Here is an 18,393-nt window from a genome sequence, read left to right as displayed (position 1 = left end):
ATACATGCAATGCATGCAGCCACACATTTTACGGTACTTCTTTGATAATCAAGTTCAGAATGTATCTATATCATGCCCATCCTTTACTCCTAACATCTCACATTTCCAATGTTAGTGTAGGTGGGTTTGAACCGTAAAAATAATTATGCAGCAAGTATGAGCACAGTGATGCATTCAAGTGTACATCAAACACACATAGTAGCAATCTGGACACGCACACATGCACACACACATACTCCTTGGCCAATCACAGAAATGCACATAGACAGACACATACAAACATCCACGCAAGCAGTCCACTAGGAAATGGTGTCTTTGGCAAAACATTTTATCATTAATGGTCAGTCTCCCCAGACAGAGAGAAATAATATTTAATGTTTCCTTGAATCTCTGCTGGAGACACCCTTGAACAATATTCATATGAAAATGAACGTGCTAAGAGGGATGGAAAGATTGAAACTGATTTAGAAAATCCTTGCTGGGACAAGAAATCCAGTGCTGGCTTTATTGCTGTTGAGTACATTTGATTATTTGAGGTGTATACTCTGTAATTTCGTTTTGGTTTGTCTTCCTCATGCCGTCAAGGTTAGTCTATTAAATAATGGAAGGACTGTAGTCACTCGAGTTTTTCTGCTAGTGTCATGCTTATAATCTCATTGCTGTAGGTCACAGCAGTTCTTGGATTTTCACCCAAGTGTGTTTTTATAGTAACAGGACGCAAGGTTCTGTTAAGCACAGATAATGATGTATAGTTGCATGTATTGCATATCATGTCTAAAACTACTTAAATCAAATTACAATATAAAATATAATATAACATCTTGAATATGTCTGCATATTCAATAAATGTTCTACATATGAATTAACATGCTGAAAAAATACTGTAAATAGTATGGTTACACTTTACAATGAGGTTTTATTAATTAACATTAGTAAATGTAATAAGTATAATGAACAAACAATGAACTTTAATTATTTATTTTTAACCTTATTTAATGTTAATTTATTAAATTATATTTGTTAGTTTATGCATGTTAATTCATATGTAGAACATTTATTGAGGTAGTTATGATATCTGTGATAATGCATTAACTAATGTCAACATATCCAACTTTTCTTTTAAAAATATATTAGTATATATTGACATTAACTAGATTAAGAAGATAATAAGATTAACAAGTGCCGTAAAAGTATTGTTCATTGTTAGTTCATGTTAACTAATGTAGTTAACTAATGTTAATGAATACAACCTTATTGTAAAATGTTATCATATTTACTATACTGTATATACAGTATATACAGGTATGTTTGTGTATGTGCTTGCTATATTTATGAACTGCTGTTTCATTTTCTTTTGTTTAGGCCTATTCGTGGCTCCAGAAAGAGATGGGACCAGAAACAGACCCAGTGGTCATTGTCAGATTCATTGGCTCCACTGACTTCTCCACTGACCTCCGCACCCTGCTACAGAGCATCTGTGAACAGATCGCTATCAACTACCGGTGCCTGATCCATTTCTTGCCAAACAAGATTCAGGAGATGAGGGAACTGCTGGTTAATTTACTAGGGGAGTCATCATTCCACCGACCTCTAGTCATCATTCTGGATGCCTTGGAGCAGTTGTCTGATGGTGATGAGGCTCGAAAGCTATGGTGGCTGCCTGTCCACCTGCCACGTACGGTCCGCATTGTAGTGTCCACCCTGCCCAACAAGCATGGGATACTGCAGAAACTACGCTGCCTGATACATGACGAAGACAGTTATGTTGAACTAATGCAAAGAGATCGCAAAGCTTGCAGTCAGACGCTTAAACAGCAGCTACTGAGTGTCAAAAGGAAGGTGACCTCTGGTCAACAGATATATGTGAATGAGGCAATGGCAAAGTGCACACTGCCCATGTTTGTCAACCTCATCTACCGAGAGGTAGTTCACTGGCGATCACACAAGGACGTGGATGACAAATCATTGTGTTCTACAGTGCACGAAAGCATTGAGCAGCTTTTCTACTCCATCGAGAAAAAGCTTGGTTCACGCTTTGTCTTTCGGGCACTGGGCTACATCACTATGGCACGGGCAGGGCTGACAGAGTTGGAGCTGGAAGACATCTTGTCTTTGGATAACAGTGTCCTTGGGGACATCATGGTGAGCTCTAATCTTAAAAATCCACTGCGTATTTCTTACGATTTCATAGCCCGACTAAAGGAGGAGCTTGAAGGTTACCTTGTGGAGCGTCAAGTCCGTAATGTCACACTAATGGTTTGGGCGAATCGCCATCTGCATCTCATAGCGCAAAAGCTATACCTCAGCAATGAAGAAGATGTACATCAAATGCATAGTCTTTTGGCTGAGTACTTCCTTGGGGCGTGGGCAAGTGGTAGAAAGAAGATATTCCACTGCGACAATAACCACTTTGCCTCACTGAATATCTCCCAACATCAAAACCCTCACCACCAGCAGAGCCTTCATGGCCATGACAAAGCTTCTGCTGACAAGCACTCATATGACAGGCAGACACCTGAACAACCCTGGGTGTTCCAGTGTAACTTGCTGGAACCAGACATCTTTTTTGTCAACCACAGAAAAATGACAGAGCTAACATTCCACTTGACAAGAAGTGGCCGCACAGATGATCTCATGTATGGTGTCATAATGAACTTCAGTTGGCTCTACACAATGATAAAGATAGGGCAGTTTGACAAGGCCTTGACGGACATTGACCTAGCTTACAGTTGCACACAAGAAAAGGAGCTGAAGTTTCTTGCAAATACGCTTCGTAGTATAAAGCTCAAAGTGACCAAGAACCCTGCGTCACTCTCTGCTGAGCTACAACAAAGACTCCTTCCTGTAGTCACATCACTTCCTAAGCTCAGACACCTTCTTCTTGAGTGTGACAAGGATGGTCCAAAATACTGCTCCATCGTGCCACTGCACTCTTCTATGGATGTCACATACAGTCCTGAAAGATTACCACTTAGTTCAAGCTACATGCAAATAGTGGAGATTCTACCTACCTTAGCACCAAACATAGTTATTGTTGCACTTGAAGACGGTTCTGTCAGCACATGGGATGTTGAGAGTAGACAGCTGCTCAGACAAATAGACACAGCAAGGTCAGTTGTTCTTGGTATCCGCCTAACCACAGATGAGAAGTATCTAGTAGTGGCCACTACAAAAAATACACTGCTTATTTATGATAATCACAAGTCCTGCTTGTTGTCCGAGGTGGACGTTAAAGGATCCAAGCACTGTGGTATCACTGGTGGAGTTGCATTTATCAATGGATTCACCTTGTCCAGCCATCATGCCTTGGCCTGGCTGGAGGCAAGCAAAGACATCAATGTGATCGATTTACTTTACGGCTGGCCGTTGTATCAGTTCCATTGCTGGTATGAGGTAACCTGTGTTCAGTGCTCCCCAGACGGAATGTATGCTTTCTGTGGACAATATCTTAACACTACCACCATTTTCCATCTTGGTAGCGGGGACAAGCTTTCCACAATGACTTCGGAATTCTCTGGTGGCTTTGTTAAGTCCATTCTGATTCTAGACACAATCCATCAAATGGTTATGATTGACAATGAAGGCAGTCTCTCTGTGTGGAACACCAAAGACATCACAAACCCGAAGCTAATGGAGGATTACGACTGCAGAGGAGATGAGAGCGAGGTGGTAAGCATAGAGCTCTCTGAGGATCAGCGATCCATCCTCATTTGCAAAGCGAGTAGCATTGAGGTGCTGGACACCAAGATTTGGAAGATGGCAGAGAAGTTCAAGGCCAAGCGTAGTGAGAAGTTTGTAGCAGCCGTTCTCTCGAAGAATAGTCAAAGTATCATAGCCTCAATGGAGAACACTTCCTCCATATTTGTGTGGAGGAGGGACAGTGGACAGTGCATGGCCAGCTTGATAGAGATATCTGGAGCCATTGTGAAGCTGATCAAATCAACACATCATAACTTGCTTCTGTCAGTGGCCAGCAGTGGTGTGCTTTCTGTGTGGGACATTGACATCATAACTGCTATGTCGAACATAGATAAAACAGGGAAACCAATCCAAAGCCTGCAGCTCTCAGGCAGGGAGGACTTTGTGTACACTATGGATGGATCAGAGGTCATCCACAAGTGGAACTATAGCACAGGTTTCATTGAGATGGTCTTCAAGCATGAAGGGCTCGTGGAGAACTGGGTTCTGACAACATCAGGTGACCTCATGGTGACATCTGACGATAAAAACAGTCAGTACATATGGCACACAACCACTGGTGAGAATACATTACGTATCAATGGCCAAAGGATTTCACAGCTTCTCATCACACACAATGACCAATTTGTAGTGTCCCTCTGCGAACAGAATGCCTCTCGCGTTTGGAGGCTTGCGACGGGTCACAAGGTGTGTAACATTCTGGTAACCCTCCAACATGCTCTCATTACCACAGCAAACACATTCCTTGTTGGCACCAACAAGAACAAATTATTGGCCGTTAGCTTGTGGTCGGGCAGCGTATCTAAAAAGTTCATCTGTGATGATGGGATCACAATCGTTAACTTCAAGTTAATCCCTGACAGTCCAGATTATGTGGTCTTTATCACCTCCACAGAGACAGTTTTCATCTGGAGTGTCGCTGATGAGTCTGTGTGTAGGCGAGTGCAGCTGCCCAGCAACTTTTTGAAGAACCTGGAGGATTTCCAAATATCACCAAATGGGAAATTGGGGATCGTGTCAAAGGGTGACGAGAACATCAATGTCCTAGACCTCCACAGTGGTAAACTGCGACTGGTCCATGCTGCTGGCATCATATGGCGGCAAAAGCTCTCACGGGACGGACGCTACTTAGTCTACATCTGTTTCCAAAATTGTGATGAGGATGATGAGGCAGGTGTTGTTTCAAGTCTGATTGTCATGAGATTGGCAGATGGTAAAAGCATTGGCACCTGTTCCCTCTACAAAACGCCAACTTATTTGTGCCTATCACAGCGAGCACTTAACATCATTGTGGGTTTTGAGGATGGCAGCATTGGTACCTACACAGTAGTAGACCGTGTTGATGCAGCTCTTAAAATCAAGATTGCCACCTCAAACAGCCGCCAAATCGTTAACAATGCTTCACAGAAAGTACGACCCAAGTGTAGCACCAATGCCTTCAAGACCATTGCTGACTGTGTGTGGAGAGAATCCACTGAGGTCTTCTCTCGGGATAGTCCTATCAATGTGTCTGACAGTGGAGAGCCAGAAACCATGACGCCCACAAAGAAAACTGAACTGCTGCAATAACAGTGCTCTCTTTTGGACATTAAGGGCATGGCGGATCAAGGTAAGGTTTGGCTAGAAGTGATTATTGTTTACAGCAACTTTGATTCAGCTGCACAGATCAGTCCTCTAGGTAACACACAGCAAAAGGCTAATTGCTCTTAAGCTGCACTTAAGCTGCAATCACCTTGTTTTCTCTTATCCCCATCATCAACTTACTCTTAAAGTGATAGTTCACTCAAAAATGAAACAAACAAAAATACGTATGACTTTCTTCCATGGAACACAAAAAGGAGATGTTTGGAAGGACTTTAGTCTTAGTCTAAGTGAATGGTGACTGAGACTAAAATTCTGCCTAACATCTTTGTGTTCCAAGGAAGAAAGTACTCACATGTGGGTGAGTAAATGGTGAGAAAATGCATTTATGGGTAAACTGTCCCTTTAAATGTGTAAGCTGAATTCAGTATCATTTCAAGGAACAAATTCATTCAAATATAAATGTTATTCATTGCAAAAGCCAGTCCAGTGGGCTTTACAATATGTTCCTCCTTAATATGTGTATGTATGCCAATGTGGCCATAAAGTTAAGATTTTCTGTGAGTTTTTGTCAAATCAAGCCATAATGTCACTTTATACAGAAGCATAGAGACATGTAATATATTTGTAGCCATATAAGAGTTGCTGCCATATCTGCTTTTTCTAAATGCTCATTTGTGTCTATTTCTTAATGTCCTCTGGTAGTGTACTTAAAAGGAAACCTATGTACATATGTGTACATATGTACTTTGGCTGCTGCAGTTTGTGCAACTACTTAAAATGTTATGTTGTGCTAAATGCAATCAAAGTGAGTGCCTGGATTTTAACGTTTTTTTTCTTACAGAAACTGATGAAGACTAATTTGCAGGGAATTTCTAAACAAAAATACCTTGATACAAATATTCATCATTATGATAAACATGATCAGCATACAATGAATAATTTGGTTTATTTGGAAATAATTGTTCACAATTACATCAAAAAGAGGATTATTGAAAAGTGTTTTATATATATATATTCGGGTATGCAGAGTATAATCTGGAGTCATAAAGAGCTTTTCAGTAAATTCTATCTGTGGCATTTGCTCTAAATGCCAAACATATGAGAGCCAGTATTAAATCCATCCTCATATCTAATGCCACTTATTATTGTCACTCTAGCTCTCTGATCAATCATTTATATCATTTACACAAATACAGTACTGTGCATAAGTTTTAGGAAAAATGTTGTATAGTGAGGATGTTTTCAAAAATTACAAAATGAATCATCTTTATTTATCAGTTAACTTCATACAAAGTGCAGTAATACAAAAAAACTAAATCAATATTTGGTGTGATGACGCTATGCCTTTAAAACAGCACCAGTTTTCCTAGGTACACTTGCGCGCAATTTTTAAAGGTTGTTGACAGATAGGTTGTTCCAAGCATCTTGGAGAACTTGCCACAGTTCTATGTATTTAGGCTGTCGCAATTGCTTCTGTCTCTTCATGTAATCCCAGACTGACACAATGATGTTAAGATCCGGGCTCTGTGGGGGCCATACCATCTGTTGCAGGACTCCTTGTTCTACTTCTATTCAATTCTGTTTGCAAACGGAATGTTTGGAAATCTTAAATATTTCCTATTGAAACATTAAAGCAGATGATGTATAATAATCATCCTAAAACAAATGTTTTTGTGAAACATCGAATGTGCCTTAGACTTTTGCACAGTACTATATAATACAGTATATTTGGCCATAGCAGTAAGTCGTTAAATTAAACTGTTATTTTATTACCTGAGTGAAAGAATTCGAAATTGATACTGTCTGATACTGAGAATGTCATCTTCTGACTCCACTAAATCCAAGAGATTAAGACTATGTATGCATTACTTTAAAGAACGTGTAATTTATTGTATCAAAATAATGATGGTACAGCAGTACCAAGCAACAAATGTTGAGGAAAGATTCAAGATCTAAACCACTACTGATGATTTACGTGTAGCATCTCGCCTGGAGTATCTACGCCTTAAACAGTTGGGTCATCTTATCTTATAGAAACATGTATTTGAAATTGTTAGATCATGTTCTTTGTGAGGTAAAGATTGAATGTGTGCTAGAAAAATATTATACTTTGTATTGTCATGTTATAGATGACTTAGATATATTTACGAATAGACTATTTGTTATCATAAACAAGGTTGATTTATGAATGGCTTATACAGTATATTCTCAAAAATGGTTGCCAAGGTAGTGTTGGGTGGTTGCACTTTATTTTAAACGGGTTGTTCACCAAGGTTGACTTTGAATAGGGGTGTCACAAATGCTAACTAAACGATTTTTGCCTTCAGTTATGGGTATTTTTGGCATATTGCAAAAGAAAGTAGTTTCAACAAAATGATCAGGCATGTCCCATTCAGACTATTTTCTCCATAACTAAAGGGCTATTCCATCAAATTGTATGTTTACCTCTGGAAATACTGAAACAAAGGCCCATTTACAACCTGTAGCAGTATTTAGGGGTGATATTCTTCTCCCCTAAAGTGTTTTAAACCCATAGATATCATATATTTGCCAAAGTTTTATTTATTTTGCTCTTTAGGTTTGTTTTATTTTTAGAACGTTACATGGTGTTCCTTGTTACTTTTTCTGGAATTTTCTGGCTTTATTGTGTTTTTCAACTATGAAAAAGAAAATGCATTATCTTTGCTAAGATATCGAGGAAGTCCATCTCTATTATATTGGAATGCCAGTTCTAGAGTATATTTGAATGTGTCGATATGAGAGCAACTGAACAGTATATTATATGTTATGTAACTTGAATGACTTTTAAAAACATACATGTTTGCAAAACATAGTTCACATACTGGTATTGAATGTCTTTATTGTATTATTTGTATTGTCAAGATTTAAATCCCTGTTTAGAGATTGATATATTTTCATAAATGTTGTACTTACATTTTGTTACAAAGTTAAGTATTCTGAAAAATAAAATAAAAATAAAAATAACAGAAAATGTGTCTGAAAGATATTTGACAGTGTGTATGCATTGTTTGTATGGAACATTTTAATCTAATAAAATGGTTTTCTTTCTGCCTCTTAAATTCGCCTCCTAAATTACTTTGTTACGGGTATTTTAGTCTTCTTTTTGAAAGACATATTAAAGTGCTTATTAAAAAAATAAAAATGTATCCCATAATTATGCCTTCTGTAATCCAGAAAATACTGATACTGATATTAGTAATGCTTTGTTAAAAATATAATAGGTTGCTCCCCTGTGCGATGTGCAGACAAGTGTGTTAAATAATTTCCAAACACTGGGCAGGTGCTGTATGATATCAATATGACAATTCCTACTTGCACACACCTGGATTCTCTCACATAAGTGTGCAGCAGTGCAGGCACCAACACACAAACACCACAGTAAACAAACAGAAGCTCAGGGCAGGGTTGGTTGTGTGTAGTCTCTATGGAAACTGTAGAGCCCTCAGTGGCATCAGCCCCTTGTTGTGGTGACTGAGGGACTGGCATATCAGCATTATGCATTAGGGGGAAAAAATGCGTTCCCTTTTTTCCATAAAGTCATCACAGCATAGTCACTCTTAGTCATCTCTCCCTAGGAAGTCACTGAGCTGTAACTGAACTATTATCATCATCAAATAGTCAATATTTGCACTACTACACATACCATGTTTACTCTGATCATCCCTCTGTTTATTTCTTCTTTCATTTCCTGGTATGAGCACTTTCGTAGTACAAGCAATTAAGTCATCACTTTCCAATGAAACAATCAGGAACATTTTATGATCCACCCATTTAATCTTACTGTTAAATAAATTGTTAATATAAAACACTGGTACCACTTTAATCTTTAACTACTACGTACTAACATTAAAATACATGCAATGCAGGGGGCCTGGGTAGCTCAGTGGTAAAATACGCTGGCTACCAACCCTGGAGTTCGCTAGCTCGCTAGTTTGAATCCCAGGGTGTGCTGAGTGACTCCAGCCAGGTCTCCTAAGCAACCAAATTGGCCTGGTTACTAGGGAGGGCAGAGTCACATGGGGTAAACTCCTCATGGTAGCTATAATGTGGTTCATTCTCGGTGGGGCGAGTGGTGAGTTGAGCATGGTTGCCACAGTGGATGGCGTGAAGCCTCCACACACGCTATATCTCCATGGCAATGCACTCAACAAGCCACGTGATAAGATGCGCAGGTTGACGGTCTCAGACGCGGAGGCAACTGGGATTTGTCCTCCACCACCCGGACTGAGGCGAATCACTACATGACCACAAGGACTTAGAAGCACATTGGGAATTGAGCATTCCAAATTGGTAGAAAAAATAAAATAAAAAATACATACAATGCAATTTATTTATAATGTAACTACATGTTGTTTTGCAAAATCCTCACAAGCTTCAAATTTGCTGCTACTGAGGTTGAGGTACGAGTATCCACAATATTCTCATCGAGTCCTCTGGCTGTGTCTCGTTTGGAAGGCTGCGTCCTCCGGAGGTCCTCCGGAGGTCGCATTTGTTGGCCACATATGTCATCGAGGTTGTCGTTTCAGAAAAGCGAGTAGGACACTCCGAATACAGCCTTCGAATGCGACCTTCTTTCACGGGAATTCGGAGGATGCATGAGGCGTATCCTTCATGGGCACTCATAACCCAAAATACAAAATAAGGAAATGTCTAAAGAAAATGACACCAATTTGCCCATAAATATGATGTTCAAACGCAAGTAATGTTAATTCCCAAGTTGAAGTACCTCAGTAGATGGGTGCAGAGTATACAATAGGTATAATTATACTAATATATAATTAAAATAAAGTATTAGACTAAAACTACACCTGTAAAATCTATTTTCTTTTCTCTTTACATCATTATAACTCTCCTAAAATTTACCTCATACATTCCCTTCCAAAGGGACTTTGTTCCCTTCTCACTCAAAGCGCTCGTGCTTGTTAAAGAGTGGCGTGCTGTCATAGCAACCATGTTACGTTCCGTTTCCATTTGTCCTACGAAGGCCGTCTCGTTTAAATGAGACTTGTTTAAAGGAGGATGCTCGGTATATTGCAGCCTTCAAAGGATATGTCCTACCTAGCATGCAGCCTTCCAAATGAGACACAGCCCGAGACTTGTTTAAAGGAGGACGCTCGGTATACTGCAGCCTTCAAAGGACGTGACCTACCTAGCACGTGCCTTCCAAACAAGACACAGCCCGAGACTTGTTTAAAGGAGGACGCTCGGTATACTGCAACCTTCAAAGGACGCGTCCTTACTAGCATGCAGCCTTCCAAACGAGACACAGCCCGAGACTTGTTTAAAGGAGGATGCTCGGTATACAGCAGCCTTCAAAGGATGCGTCCTACCTAGCATGCAGCCTTCCAAACGAGACACAGCCACTGTATTTCACTAGGTGGGCGGAATTTCCGGTTGGCTAGCGGAAGTGCGACTGGTTGGCATTTTGTGTGTAGCCGGTCTCTGCTTGCTTGCGTGTCATGTGGATAGATTCTTTTTAAATGTTGTAAGATGTCTTTAAAATTCCCCGGACAATGTGTGCAGTTAATGGTTATCCTAATAATCAAGCGAAACTAAAGTTTTATCTAAAACAGCAATGTTATGATCAGAAACCACTCGCAAAGCACAGCACTCCTGTCCTAGATGCTGCTTCTTCCATCGGCTGCCTACAGAAGGATTGACTTGGCTTTGGAATAATTTGTTTGTGTGCTCTTTTCACTTTATTGGCAAGAAGTCAACAGCGGGGATTACTTATTTTATCATCATTACGGTCCAGCTACGATAGACGTCCAGAAACGGAGCGCAATGAATTACATAAACGATCGCATTATTGTGCTAACAGGTGTGTGTACATGTGCTGAAAGTTCATTAGACATACTGAGAGTTTGTTCTTTTCAATTTAACATCTTTTTTGTGAATGCTTCACGTGTTTTGAAATGGCATTATTACTGAGGATGAAAAGGAAGAGTGTTTTTCCTGAACTGTCTGTGAGTAGTAACGATGTTTTCAACTGTTTTCATTAATAATTCTACAGTGGAAGACCATAATTATTAGATGAGACATGTACAGTAGTGAGATGTTTTATCACGTTTGAAATTAATTGCATTATGATTTTCCTCTTTCCTGCATTTTTCCTGCCTGCAATTCACTTTCTTTTGAGTGTCTTTGCAGAATGTGCATGTCTTCTCTTAAGGGGAAAAGGTGATTTGGAAAAGTGTGGACATTAATTCAGTATCAATTAAATGTATTTGTACAGTGCTTTTAATAATACATACAGGTTTATAGTTGCTTTACAGAGAATATTGAACTTTTGTGTACAATGTGTATAATGTATGTCCAAATAAATATGTTTATTTGTATTGCATGTAGTTGTTTTTGTATGGTACAGTTTATTGTGTGGCTGCTAAGACATTGTTATTTCCTACTCAAGAGCAATAAATTAAATTTATCAACAGGATCAGTTGTTCAGTCAACACTAAAACATTTAATGTAGGTTATAGCATTTAGATACTGAGATTATGTTTGTAAACTAACAATTATAAAACTAGATTGAGCTTACTACACATACATCTCCTGCAAAATATTTGTATTTTATCCAAAAAACAGCAGCATGACAGTCTCATCTCTGAGCATCCTGCTGTCTGGACCTCTCCTGTATCTGCAGTAAGTACATAATCTCGGTACAACAAACTCTTCAGGTTCTGACTAGATTCAATATATGCTTTAAAATAAACATAGTTATCTACAGTTCTAAAAACATGTCCAACTTTACAGCTGTGAAGGCGCTAATAGGCTACATAGCTTTTCAGGTTAGTCTGCTCAGGTTCTTCTATCGATGGATAAAGGCTCAATAAAATAACTAAAATGCTTCTATGTGTGATATTTGGCCATCATCCTGAAATCCATATTCATTAACAGATAGGGGAGGAAGAACAATATCACCTCGCTATAATTCTGTGATCATTTGTTCTCAAGTTTCCATCATTTTTAATACTGCGTTAGTACATAACATAATTATTGTTTGCGCTTAACCGGAAGACATTTGCATCCATGTTCAGGTGGCAGAGGAGCTTTCTTTCCAATCTTCCAGACTAAACAAACTGCTTTGATCATATCTGGCATACACAGCTTTGTTAGGCTGCAGAATTTTAACAGCAACAACTTCAGGAAGTTTGGATGCAAAACAGTTTTTTGTTGGATTAAAACTGAGGAAGTAAAACTGGGTAACTGTAGCAAAAAGATTAAGAATACAATTGTCAAACAAAATTGCAAATCCTTTGGTGGTAAAGTATCTGGGATTCTTTATTAATGGTTCGTGCAATATATTCCATCTCTATGGTATGCAGTATACCAGTGGTTCTCAACCATGGGGCCAGGGCCGATTAGGGGGCCTCAGCAAAATTCCAAAGGGGCCTCAAGTTTACTTAAAATATGTTTTAAATGTTAATAAGCTATAATATAATAATCTAACTTGTTCATTTGTGCTAACAAGTTTTGTGTTCCCGGTCAAAAATGACCGGCCCAGATTGTTAATAAATTTGCATCAATTATCCCAAGATATTGAATTAGAATTTATTGTCAAATTCTTTTTTTAGTAATTATGACAAGGTTTATACTTCTTTTTTGAACATACACTATATTGCCAAAAGTATTCGCTCACCCATCCAAATAATTGAATTCAGGTGTTCCAATCACTTCCATGGCCACGGGTGTATAAAATGAAGCACCTAGGCATGCAGACTGCTTCTACAAACATTTGTGAAAGAATGGGCCGCTCTCAGGAGCTCAGTGAATTCCAGCGTGGTACTGTGATAGGATGCCACCTGTGCAACAAGTCCAGTCGTGAAATTTCCTCGCTACTAAATATTCCACAGTCAACTGTCAGTGGTATTATAACAAAGTGGAAGCGATTGGGAATGACAGCAACTCAGCCACGAAGTGGTAGTCCACGTAAAATGACAGAGCGGGGTCACCGGATGCTGAGGCGCATAGTGCGCAGAGGTCGCCAACTTTCTGCAGAGTCAATCGCTACAGACCTCCAAAGTTCATGTGGCCTTCAGATTAGCTCAAGAACAGCGCGTAGAGAGCTTCATGGAATGGGTTTCCATGGCCGAGAAGCTGCATCCAAGCCATACATCACCAAGTGCAATGCAAAGCGTCGGATGCAGTGGTGTAAAGCACACCGCCACTGGACTCTAGAGCAGTGGAGACGCATTCTCTGGAGTGACGAATCACGCTTCTCCATCTGGCAATCTGATGGACAAGTCTGGGTTTGGCGGTTGCCAGGAGAACGGTACTTGTCTGACTGCATTGTGCCAACTGTGAAGTTTGGTGGAGGGGGGATTATGGTGTGGGGTTGTATTTCAGGAGCTGGGCTTGGCCCCTTAGTTCCAGTGAAAGGAACTCTGAATGCTTCAGCATACCAAGAGATTTTGGACAATTCCATGCTCCCAACTATGTGGGAACAGTTTGGGGATGGCCCCTTCCTGTTCCAACATGACTGCGCACCAGTGCACAAAGCAAGGTCCATAAAGACATGGATGAGCGAGTTTGGTGTGGAGGAACTTGACTGGCCTGCACAGAGTCCTGACCTCAACCCGATAGAGCACCTTTGGGATGAATTAGAGCGAAGACTGTGAGCCAGGCCTTCTCGTCCAACATCAGTGTCCGACCTCACAAATGCGCTTCTGGAAGAATGGTCAAAAATTCCCATAAACACACTCCTAAACCTTGTGGAAAGCCTTCCCAGAAGAGTTGAAGCTGTTATAGCTGCAAAGGGTGGGCCGACGTCATATTAAACCCTATGGATTAAGAATGGGATGTCACTTAAGTTCATATGCGTTTAAAGGCAGATGAGCGAATACTTTTGGCAATATAGTGTATTTTAAAATATATATATATTTTATTGATAGAAGGATTAATTGAACTGAGCTTATACGGGCTAGTGGGGGGCACTCATTGTTTTACAGCTTAGAATCTGGACTTTACAATGCATATAGCTCATCCTACCAATCCTTAAATAACGCTTTTTAATTTGCTGACAAATTACTAATGTTTTGTTCTCGTAATTTGCTATTTTGTTATCTCAATAATTATATTCAGAGTTGGTAAAAACATAAAAAAGATGACATACCCATGTGTTATAGAATGCTGGAATGGTTTTTATTAGTCAAATACGAAGTTTACGAGGAAATTTTGTTATGTTATAAACTGGTAATTACAAGGGTATTATGCTATAAATGTGGTTTATGAGGACATTTTTAGTGTCCCCATGATTTAAATCGCTAAAAAAACATACTAAACAATGTTTTATTAAAAATGTAAAAATGCAGAAAGTTTTTTTGTGAGGGTTAGGTTTAGGGGAAGGGTTAGGGTTAGGGGATAGAATCTATAGTTTATACAGTATAAAAATAATTATGTCTATGGAGAATCCTCATAATAATAGCTGCACTAACGTGTGTGTGTGTGTGTGTGTGTGTGTGCATGTCCAAGAACTTTGTGTGTCCATACACACATACACATATGTGCTCATTTGAAGGATTGGGATGATTCTGAACACTTAATATTTCTGTATTTTGTAGTCTAATCCATTCATTTCCAATGGCCGGTCATTTTTGTCTGGGAACACAACAGGTATAAAAAAGTGAAATAAAACCAATAAAATGTAAAGAAAATGGTCAAAAATTTTCTTTGTGTTTTCAGATACCATATGTCAACAAAGTCAAAGAATTGTATTCCAGCCTCCATGGTGTATCGGCCCATGGGCCTCTCAGTTCTTAATTTGTCCTTGCTTGCTATAATAAATCTAAGTAAAAATCAAGACATATGATCTGTAAACTAAAATATTTCTTATTTAAATTCAACAACTGCCTACAATTGTTTAAACAATGAACTGTTTATTAAAGAACACAGTTCTTAAAACTCCTGGAATCACAAAATTAATTAGTCATGTCTTGTCTTGGACAACAGGGGGCCTTGGAGCCAAAAAGGTTGAGAGTGGGGGCCCACCCATAAATTATACTTTTTGACCCATTATTCCGCACACCCATATTTTGTTTCATTTAATGTATATTTTTACAATTCAGCAGTCTGATTCAGATAACATCACAATCTATCAATGGGATTGAGGTCAGGACATGATTCTAACTTGCCACTATTTATGTGTTTAGCAATATTTCACGTGCACAGAATTGTTCAGTGATTTTCTTCTGGTTACCTCATGATACAGCTATTTGTAAAACACAAAATACAAAAAAAAAAAAGCCTCTATAGCTTGATTCCAATTCAAGAGGTCACTATCTTAGATGTTTACATACTTTTTCAATCAATAACCTTGAGTGTTTGAATTATTTGAACACTGAGCTTGCAAAAGGTGTGGAGCGTTTACTTACTTCGTACACCAAGCACTTTCATGTTGTCTCCCCGAGTTATTTTAATTTACAGCTCATCAGAGACAAAGTTCACCCTGCATCATTCAAATAAAGTATATTTGGTTCAAAGGGTATGTAATATTCAGCTGTGATTGCCTTTGTGTTAGCCTGAATAGCATTATTGTTTGACTTGATAAACATGCTGAGAAATTAACTTCTGGTAGTCTATTACAGTATATACATGAAAGCTTCCATTTGTAATTGCACATAAGTAATCTACTGTCTTCAACATTATGACCACCTGCCTAATATGCTGATGGTCATCCGTGTGCCGCCAAAACAGCACTGTCCTGCCGAGGCATGGAATCTACAAGATCCCTGAAGGTGTCATGTCGTATCTGGCACCAAGACATTAGCAGCAGATCCTTCAAGTCATGTAAGTTGCGAGGTGGAGCTGCCATGGATCGAACTTGTTGGTCCAGCTCAGTCGGATTGAAAACTGGGGAATCTGGAGGCCAGGGCAACACCTTGAACTCATCATCATGTTCCTCAAACCATTCCTGAACAATGTGTGCAGTGTGGCATGGTGCATTATTCTGCTGCAATAGGCCACTGCCATCAGGGAATACCATTGCCATGAAGGGGTGTACCTGGTCTGCAACGATGTTTAGGTAGGTAGCACGTGTCAAACTGACGTCCTTATGAATGGCCAGAACCCAGGGTTTCCCAACAAAACATTGCCCAGAGCATCACACTCCCTCCACCCTCTTGTCGTCTTCCCACAGTGCATCCTGGTGCCATCACTTCCCCAGGTAAACACTGCACATTTACACAGCCGTACACGTGATCTAAAAGAAAACAGGACTCTTTGGACCAGGCGACCATCTTCCACTGCTCCAAGGTCCAGTTCCGATGCTTGCGTGCCCATTCTAGGTGCTTTCGCCGGTGGACAGGGGTCATCATGGGCACTCTGACTGGTCTGCGACTACGCAGCCCCATACGCAGCAGGGTGCAATGCACTGTGTGTTGTGACACATTTCTCCAGTAATCATCATTAAAATTTTCTGGGACATGTACCACAGTAGACCTTCTGTCGGTTCAGACCAGAGGGATAGCCTTCGTTGTCCTCGCACATTGATGAGATTTTGGCACCTAACACCCTGTCACCAGTTTGTGGTTTGTCTGTCCTCAGACCACTGTCGGTAGGTACTCAACACTGCTGACTGGGAGCACCCCACAAGCCTTGCCATTTCAGAGATGCTCTGACCCAGTCGTCTGGTCATAACAATTTAACCCTTGTCAAAGTCGCTCAGGTCTTTACTCCTGCCCATTTCTCTTGCATTCAACATGTTGACTACGAAAACTGTTTGTTCACTTACCATCTAATCTACCCAGACCATGACATGTGGTCTTGTTAGGAGATGATCAATGTTATCTGCTTCACCTGTGAGTGGTCATAATGTTTTGGCTCATCAGTGTGCACTCCACACTGTAAAAGTTGTCAAATAACCTAAAAATGTACTTGTGCTGACATCTAAGCTATTAGCTTTTCAAGTCAAATATCACAGAATCAACCTTTAAAGGGTCAGAATGGGCAGAAATAGCTCCTTAAAAGGGTTAGTTCACCCAAATATTTTAATTCTGTCTTCATTCACTAACCCTTTTGTTGTTCCAATCACATGACTTTCTTTCTTCTGTGGAATACAAAAGGGGATGTTAAGCCCAAAGTATACATGAACACTAGGCATCTGTGTACAGGATGCGACGCAAATTTCGTCATCAGCTGAGTGCTCGAGCACTGAACGCACGCGGAACGATTTTTCTAACTACGCATACTCTGAATGAGCAGTAGGCTCATGTGCCTGGAATTTTTTGCACAAATTAGTGGCTCCACAAAGTGGCAACACTCACAGTTGAGCCGTTGCATGAAGAAGCGCAAGAAGATGATTTAATCACCACTAAACAACAGGAGACGAAGGTGGAAACAACAACAGTGGATGTGCACGTCAAGAGCACGCATGAGCGGAGGTCAGAATATACCTGCATTTGTATAACTCGAGTCTGAAGAAATATAAAAAACGTATTTATGTGTCTAAACTCCTGAAAAGAAATATTCCAGTATCTAGTCCAATAGCAGTCATAGCACACGTGCTCCAACTGCCTGTGTATGTGCGGACAGTCAAATGAAGTATACTTTGACTGGCTGAGCGCTCGACTCCACGCAGTCTCTAAACGTTCGCGCCTGAACTGAAGTATTCTTTGGGCCAGTGGCGAAGCTAGGGGGTGGCCGGGGGTGGCCGTGGCCACCATGGACTGAAGCCTGGCCACCCCATTGGCCACCCCACTCGCAATTGCCATTTTTGGGCAAAAGACTTAACATGTACTGCCCGAAAATTTCTGTGCCACCACAGACTGATCGCTGGCCCCTGCCCGGCCACCCCTGTGAGAAACTCCTGGCTCCGCCCCTGCTTTGGGCTTTGGGCAGAATGTCACACTAGTCACCATTGATTGACCTTGTATGAAAAAAAGGTGCAATTAAAGACGATGGCAACTGAGGCTAACATTCCCCTTTGTCATATGGGTTTGGAACAACATAAATGTGAGTAAATAATGGCAACTTTTTCATTTTTGGAGGAACTATCCCTTTCAGATAGCCTAACAAGAGCACCTTTGCCAATCATTCTATACCCAAATATTTGCATAAATATAGTTATATATTAAAATATCGTTTTCCCCTATA

General features: G+C 40.1%; 1 protein-coding gene across 2 annotated transcripts in view; it reads left to right on the top strand.

Annotated features, from left to right (window-relative positions):
* Positions 1-8,346, top strand: part of LOC127416496 (NACHT and WD repeat domain-containing protein 2-like) — a 101,915-nt gene extending 93,569 nt beyond the window's left edge. For both annotated transcript variants that reach the window (XM_051655909.1, XM_051655902.1), the window contains exon 8: positions 1,363-8,346. In XM_051655909.1, coding sequence (XP_051511869.1) covers positions 1,363-5,268 — 3,906 coding nt within the window. In that variant the 3' untranslated portion in view covers positions 5,269-8,346. The remainder of the gene's footprint in view (positions 1-1,362) is intronic.
* The last annotated feature ends 10,047 nt before the right edge of the window (positions 8,347-18,393 follow it).

Source organism: Myxocyprinus asiaticus, chromosome 2 (assembly GCF_019703515.2).
Source record: "Myxocyprinus asiaticus isolate MX2 ecotype Aquarium Trade chromosome 2, UBuf_Myxa_2, whole genome shotgun sequence".
NCBI classification, from domain to species: domain Eukaryota; kingdom Metazoa; phylum Chordata; class Actinopteri; order Cypriniformes; family Catostomidae; genus Myxocyprinus; species Myxocyprinus asiaticus.
Note: the sequence above shows the minus strand (reverse complement) of the source record. Positions and strands in the feature narration are given on the sequence as shown.